This window comes from Stenella coeruleoalba, assembly GCF_951394435.1.
Source record: "Stenella coeruleoalba genome assembly, chromosome: 6".
NCBI lineage: Eukaryota > Metazoa > Chordata > Mammalia > Artiodactyla > Delphinidae > Stenella > Stenella coeruleoalba.
In genome coordinates, this window is record NC_137151.1 from 93,239,058 (window position 1) to 93,247,133 (window position 8,076).

At 45.1% G+C, this 8,076-nt stretch overlaps 1 protein-coding gene across 4 annotated transcripts in view; it reads left to right on the forward strand.

Annotated features, from left to right (window-relative positions):
- SPATS2L (spermatogenesis associated serine rich 2 like) overlaps positions 1-7,829 on the forward strand; it is a 169,436-nt gene extending 161,607 nt beyond the window's left edge. For all 4 annotated transcript variants that reach the window (XM_079925204.1, XM_079925203.1, XM_079925205.1 and 1 more), the window contains 3 exons: positions 763-865; positions 3,530-3,750; positions 6,938-7,829. In XM_079925204.1, the coding sequence (XP_079781330.1) occupies positions 763-865; positions 3,530-3,750; positions 6,938-7,333 (720 nt within the window). In that variant the 3' untranslated portion in view covers positions 7,334-7,829. The remainder of the gene's footprint in view (positions 1-762; positions 866-3,529; positions 3,751-6,937) is intronic.
- Positions 7,830-8,076: the final 247 nt, after the last annotated feature.

Consider the following 8,076-nt stretch of genomic DNA (forward strand, 5'->3'; position numbering starts at 1 on the left):
GCTCAAATGCTTCCTCTTACATAACTCTTTACCCATTCCCCTCAGTAGGAAATAATTTCTTCCTCTTTCGTATTCCTAAAGCACCTACTACATTCTACGTTATATTGTATCTTGTGGTATCTGTCTCTCTTGCCATGTGGTAAACTCCCTGGTAGATCACAGAGGGACTGACCCATAGTTATTTCTGTATTTCTCACTCTGTCATCTACACATAGATCTTAATTTTAAATGAACTGAAAAGTAATCTCTTTCCCACTTCCTTTAACAGCACTTGAAATTCTACCATTCAAGATAATGGTTTCTAGTTATCGATACTGAAGGCTTTTTGGACTTCCTGGTACCCTATTAAAATGGAGACGGACGTCTAGGAAGGATGACATGCTTTCTCATGAGGAGTGATACCTTAGGAGACCATTGGCCAGATTAGGAAGACTGCCAGAAGGCAATCCCGTAATTTACAATAGGACAGGAAGTGCTAGAAGGAGGGCGTGGGGTGCTAAAAGGTTTAAGTAGATGAGTCCAGACACACATTTTGCCTGTACAGACAGGACCCACACGTGTTTCCCAGAAGAAGAAGGTGAACGTGCTCCAGGCAGGCCAAAACCAAGCCTGCTTTAACAGAGCCTCCCAGTGACAGAGCTGGCATGCTTCCCCACCTGGGGATGCTTTCACGTCATCAGTGGTGGCGGGAGAGCCGAGAATGGATCAGCAGCATGCCTCAGTCATTTCTGCAATCATGGGTCTCCTGTCTCTTCCCTACAGCACTTTGTCAGCGAGCGTAAATATGATGAAGAGCTTGGGAAAGCTGCCCGGTTCTCCTGTGACATTGAACAGCTAAAGGCCCAAATCATGCTCTGTGGAGAAAGTGAGTTTTGCATACTTGCTAAATAATTCTGTGTGCATAAGCCTGGTGCTATTTGGAGTTGATATCAGAAATGTCAGGTGTGCGGTCCCCCAGGGGGCTAAAGTGAGGTCTAAAGAGATTTAATGATCTAAGGTCATGACACAAGTCGCTAAAAATGTCAAGATCCGAACTTCGAGTCTTCAAATGCCACTGCCCCATCAGTAAATCCCCAGGATTTATTAAGCGGAACAGAACAGGTCAACTAGTTTATATCTTTCGCAAACTTTTCTTAAGCACTGCCAGATCAACTGCCTCTCTGATTTCAAACTGCCTGGTTCTATAGAGACCTGTTACAGGGAGAGGGAGTCTCCCTAACGAGTCTGAGAACAATGGGCTGCTGTCGTGAAGGGCCCAGCTGTCGTGTGTGTGTGTGTGTGTGTGTGTGTGTGTGTGTGTGTGTGTGTGTGTGTGTGTGTGTGTGTGTGTGTGTGTGTCACACACGCTGCTCAGCAGTGCCTGACTGAGCCTCTCCCTTAATTAGAGCAGTTAACATGCAACAAAATTGCCTGATCCTTTTTTCCCTGCTCCAGCCCACCCACCAGGGGAGGTGGGAATGAGCACCAAAGTGGCTTCAAGGACGCCACAAGGAGGAAGGAACAACTGGTGAAGGACATGGAATATCTACAGCCTCGTAGTGAACTGAAAAATTGAGATTTGGCTTCACTTTTTTTTTTCAAAGTGGAAATTGCATTTTTTTCTGAGTATAAAAAATATAAGCTTGATCTAAAAATTACAAACTATATAAAATAGAACATGACATTACTTTTGTGGCCCCATCACACTTTTTATGCACATAACTCTACTGTGTAAATTATACAGTATACTTAATTATACTACATCATTTACTATACTATACAATATACATATATAGTAAGAGAATTTGCTTTTATCATTTCACAATATATGGCTGACATTTTTCCATGTCAATGTATTTAACCCGTAATTTATTTAAATATAATTGGCATAATCAGTCCCTTGATTGTGGACATTTAGGTTGCTTCCAGTTTTTCACCATTAAAATAACACTGCTGTGAGCATCCTTGCTCACATATCTTCGGCAATTATCTGAATTTTTGACTGCATTTCTTTTAAATTATTTTTTTTCTATACACTCCCTCCCTTATGAATCTACCCCACTTGCCATTCTCCATCCCCAGATTTTGCCTCACCTCTAAAAAACCAGACTCTCTGATTCACAGTTGGAAATTTAACTGCCTATCCTAGTTGCCACTCCAGGCTGATAATGGGCAAGACCCTGATGCCAAGTGACTCTGCCACCATCTGAGGAGGGGAGGGCGGTGTAGCGTCACCTGCTCTCCTCCAGAGCCCTCCAGTGCCATCTAGTGGGAGGAACCATCCCTTACCGAATCCCAGGTGTCCACATTGGAAGCCAGCCTCCCTTGTTGGAGACAGGAGTCCTTGAAAGGCCCTTTTCTTCTCAGCTTTGTCGAGAGCACATGGAAAGCCCACAGCTACTGAACCGGAAATAGTAATGACCCCTGTGAAAGTGAATCTAGTGAGCAGAGAGCCACTAAAATCCCCTCGTCATGTTTGGACAGTACCCGACGTGCCATCACACCTTACCTGTCAAATGAAGGGACTGGAGATTCATCCCTGTCCTTTCCATTTCTAATGTCCTGTGATCCCTATTCACACTCCAAATCCTCAGGAAGAATGCTAGGATTAAGTCTGATCCAACACAGGTAGCAGAGAAAATTGCTTTTAAAAACTGGTGACAATTTTTGAAGATTCAGAGGTCTTGCTGTCCAGACGGGCAGTCAAATTCTGGTGAACTACGAGAGGAAAGTCATGATTATGTCCTTAAGTTGATTCCCTCCGGCCCTGATTCAGCATAATCACACAGAAACATCCCATCAAAAACCACCCCTTTCAAAACCAGTGGGAAGACCTGTCCGAGCCCTGCCGGGGATCTGTCTGATTAGCCTGCGTGGACTTTAGCATTGGAATTGTTGCAGATTTGCAGTGGGGCTGTAGAAAATGGAGTTGATAAAAGGCCAGATAATGTAACTCTAATGGAATATAGAAGATGCTTTGGGGCATCTTTTGGGCCGGCAGGCATGGCCGTAAGGTCAGGGGATATATACCACCCCAGGGTGACAAAATTCCTGACACCTGGCATCACCCCGTTCTGAAGCTCTCAAAATATTGTGGCTCTGACCAGCCAAGTGTCCGTGTACCTCTAGGCTTTTCTGCATCTCTGCAACACCAACGGGTCTAGGGATATGACAAGAACGGCAAGAACAGGTTTGGTAATGGGGAACCCAAGAGGCAGAGTACCTTTGTGGACAGGGCTGAGAGGGCACTTCGGGGTTTCATTATCCCTCTTCCGTTGGTGGTTCTTGACCTAAGGCATAATATTAAAGGTGCTCAGATCTGTCTCATTTCCTACAAATGTCTCCCAACCTGAATGATTATGCTATTCAGTGATTCTCACAGAAGACATTTGGTGGTCTCCAAGCACCTAGGTGCTTTTTCAAACGATATCTTTCCAAAAGAAAAACAAAAACAAAAACTTAATGTTTTTGTGAAGCTCCTGCCAATTTCTCCATCTCCTAATGGGTTACCGAGGCACAGCCCCTAACACCAAGTGCTTTCTTGTTGCAGTTACACATCCAAAGAACAACTATTCCTCAAGAACTCCCTGCAGCTCCCTGCTGCCACTGCTCAACGCTCACGCGACCACCTCTGGGAAACAGAGTAACTTCACCAGAAAATCATCCAATCACAACAAGCCCTCCGAGGGTAAAGCAGCAAACCCCAAACTGGCGAGCAACCTTCCCAGCACCGCTGACAGCTCTCACCAGGCTGTGCCGGCTAATAAGCAGGTAAACTGCTCCAGGGAGGCCACCTTGCCCTGCTTCCAGGAGTCCCGCAGACCCTAGTGCATTGCCTGGGCAAGAAACCACTCGTTTGCAAAGAAAACAGCCACCACTGGTCACACCCAGGCTCCGCCCACCCCCAGCAGCAGCCCAACCTCCAGAGCCTCCTTCTGCCAGTCCGGCCTCCCAGAGCTCCCCCGGTCCCATCCGGTCCCCATTTCATAGGCGCTGTCCCCTGTGGAGGAAGTGGTCTTCACACACTTGACAGCATCAGCAAACAGTCCACCTAAATGAGACGGTGCTTCTCATGCCTTGAGTGCCACCCAGGTCCTCGTAACTGGCCCACATGTGGAAGGGACTCACACAGACATGGGAACAAGATTCAGAACCTGGCCACTGACACCATTAGTGAGAAGAAATCTGACATGTTTTTTATGATCCTTTAACTCCCATTTATGTCTAGTTTTTCTGTAAGAGGCCAAAGTTAGTTCAAACTGCACTTTCTTCTCTTGGGCTTTCAGTAAAGAGAATACATTTCAAAATGACATTATTAATTCTTATCTACTATGACCCTTAAAAATAGAAGTATCCAAAAGGACAGTCTTCTCTCCTTCCTTCTCCACTATATCCTTGAGAAGTGATTTCCTCCTTATCATTAGAGAATGACCAAGAAATGGGTTTTGATGATTCAGAAGCTGGGAATGCTATAAAGACATTTTTCCTGAGCTCTCAGAAAGAGAGCTTGAATAAAGAGACTTTTTTTTTTACGCATTCCAAAATGCTGGTTTTCTAACAAGTGCCCTGTTGGATTTTGTGGTCTTGGTCTTTTAGAATTCTCATTAGTGACTGTGACAGGCATTTCTCTGGCCCCAGATGTCTTCATGAACTTTAAAATAGCACTTGGACAAGGAGTATTTCATACAGTCATAGATTCAAGATCATAACCAGATCTGTTTCACTTGTCTAAATACAGCTTCATAGCTTTTTTTCTTTGCTTATTATTGTTTTTTTTTTTTTTGCGGTATGCGGGCCTCTCACTGCCGTGGCCTCTCCCGTTATGGAGCACAGGCTCTAGACGCGCACGCCCAGCAGCCATGGCTCACAGGCCCAGCCACTCCGCGGCATGTGGGATCCTCCCAGACCAGGGTACAAACCCGCGTCCCCTGCACCGGCAGGAGGACTCCCAACCACTGCACCACCAGGGAAGCCCTCTTTGCTTATTATTAAACCCCCTGCTAAAATTAAGTCCAAAATTTAGTCTGAATTTCTCTGTCACAATTTTCTTAAAAGCAAAGGGGGCCAGATTAAATGCTGTCCACATAGATACTTTTTCAGTTCACTGTTTCATCATTTTCAGCAAAGCATTTCAGGTGATGGCCTGTTTAACCTTAAACATATATCTGAGCCTCAGAAGGGCCCTTGTGCTGGGTCCTGTGCTTTAGCGTAAACCCTCGTGGCCCATGGCCCTCCCTACGGAGCGAGACCAAGATGTGACTACCCAGAATCTACACTCTCCCTCCTGGAAAGTGATCCAAATACTCGAGATCCTGGAATTCTATTCCCAGATAGCCCCAAGCCTGCTCTCGGGGTCTGTTTGGACTACTTCCCTGGATGCCTCACCTTGAGGGCCGAGCTGCACACTACCAGTTTGCACACCCCTAGATCCAAAGGGCGATTATTTGTGGAGGTGGGGATGACGCTTAGGTGAGCAGGCTGGAGTGTCCACATTCCTGTAGGCACGGCCCCTCACAATGTGGGATGGAGCCAGAGGTAGGAAGAGAAAATATTCAGACACATGGTACGTGGGCCTCTGCCTTTGTACTCTTGCCCTGGGCCCTGAGTTACTAGGGGCGCGTCTGCCCTAAACCAATACCATCCAGTCACAATGCACAAATTAAGAACTTGATATATTTGTAACTCAAAAAATTACACATTTTAGTAATAGAGGTTTGATTTTCAAAAAAGGGTCTGTGTTCATGTAACAACCTGCTTATGAATCTTGTCTGGAGGGAATATGTGAAGTGAGAATGGCTCCACCGCTTTCTAACTGTGGACCTTGGGCAAGTCCCTTAAAACTCCTTATCTTCATCGATAAAATGAAGTGCATCATAGAATCTCTCTTAAAAGGTGATGGCAATGACAAATGAGGTGGCACAAGGTCAAGTGCCTCACTTGGTGCCTGGCACACTTAAGCACTACATACCTGTTGGCTGGTATTGACCTCAAGGAGTTCAGAAATCTTTCCCTTGTATGAAGACACACAGGCTAACCCCCTGCTTCCTTTTTACTTGTCCATTTATGTTCTTGGTTGCTGATTTGTTGAGCGTTGCCAGTTTTTCAGTCGGATGCTTCAAAATTCATTAGCTGAGAACTGCAAAAAGTTTAGAAAAAGAACAAATTATCTCTTTGAAAATACACATCACCTCTACATCTCACCAAGATCTACCAGAGACACCTCATCCCTGTATTTACCCAAGATAAGATTTCTGAACTATGGTATTTGTTTTGAAATAAAATAGAAAAGCTGCTTCAGAGACGAAAAATGACAAACAGAATTTTACGTTTTTCTTCATATATGTCATGAGAATTCATATACATAGTCTAGAGAATGTCCTAGAAATGTTTATGGTAGAGAATCATCGTTTCCCTGCCTCTGTGTTACATTTCATTCTGTTTTATTTCAGGCATTCTTTATGGGGTTTATTTGGCCTGGTTCTGGAATTGTCTCTCTTACACTTCTGTAACCTCTCTTTCAACATCAGTGATTTTATATTCTTGGAGTTCCATTTACAAGACAGTCCGCTGTTTTTTGGGGTTTTTTTTGCGGTACGCGGGCCTCTCACTGTGTGGCCTCTCCCGTTGCAGAGCCTGATGCGCAGGCTCAGCGGCCCATGGCGCACGGGCCCAGCCGCTCCGCGGCATGTGGGATCTTCCTGGACTGGGGCATGAACCCGTGTCCCCTGCATCGGCAGGCGGACTCTCAACCACTGCGCCACCAGGGAAGCCCCGCTGCTCTTTTAAGCTCGAGGATTCTATCAGCTTGACCTCATTTGCATGTTGTCACATTCTTCTGGGGTGTAAAAAAGCTTACCTGTGACTTAGAGATTTGGTTTCCCTGATGTCTACTGATGTCATCTGAGGTTTGTTGGCATCTAATACCTCTTTTTTTTTTTTTTTTTTTTTTTTTTGGTAGAATGGGTCTTCTAGCCAAAGACGAAGATTTAATCCACAGTATCACAACAACAGGCTAAATGGGTCTGCGAAGCCCCAGGGCAGTGGTAACGAAGCTGATCCGATGGGGAAGGGCAACAACCGCCATGAACACAGAAGACAACCACACAACGGCTTCCGTCCCAAAAACAAAGGCAGCACCAAAAACCAAGAGGCCTCTTTGGGAACCAAGACCCCCGAGGCCGCAGCCCATCCGGAAAAGCCCCGACGAAGGCAGCACGCTGCAGACAACTCAGAGGCCAGGCCTTTCCGGGGAAACGTCCCCAGGGTTTCACAGTGCAATCTCTGCCCCACGAGAATAGAAGTTTCCACAGATGCCGCGGTTCTCTCCGTCCCAGCTGTGACGTTGGTGGCCTGAGCTAGGAGAGAAAAAAAAAAAAAAGCCGTTTTCATTCAGTTTCTGTTCCCTGCCCGAGGTGCTGACCCAATTCGCTGCCAAAAGAGAGTCAATCCGAATATACAAACCCTGTACGGCTGTGTCATCCTCTCTTAATCATTTTTTCTAATTCTAATAATCAGCTCTAGCTTGCTTCATAACTTTCATGGCTTTGCTTGATATGTTGGCGCTTTTTCTCATCAAGACTTTGCAGCATTTTAGCCAGGCAGTATTTACTCATTTGTTAGGAAAATCAAGTTGTGGCTAAAGATCAGAGGCTCAGTAGCAACCTATGTTGTAGCAGTGATGTCAGTCCATTGATCGTCTTTAGAGAGTTAATGTTGAAAACAAAATTCTTATTGATCAGACAAACTTGATCTGCTGAAGACACGTGCGCTTTTCTAGAGTTTAACATCTGGTGTTTTTCTGAAAAATATATATATACATATATTGCTTTATTTGAAACAAATTAAAATATGCTGCATTTGACACCTGGCTTGTTTTTTTTCTTTTTAATTTATGCCCACTTTATCATCCAGTTTACTAGGTAGTACTTTCAAGAAAACTTTAGAGACTAGAAGTTGTGGCACAGAGCTCTGAACAATACTGTTTCTCTCGGGACAGGTAACCTTTTGGAAAAAACAATGCCTGACAATGGCCCTGCCAGTACGTTACACGCATATAGATGGATGTGCACCCCGATCATCTTAGACACAACACGGTAG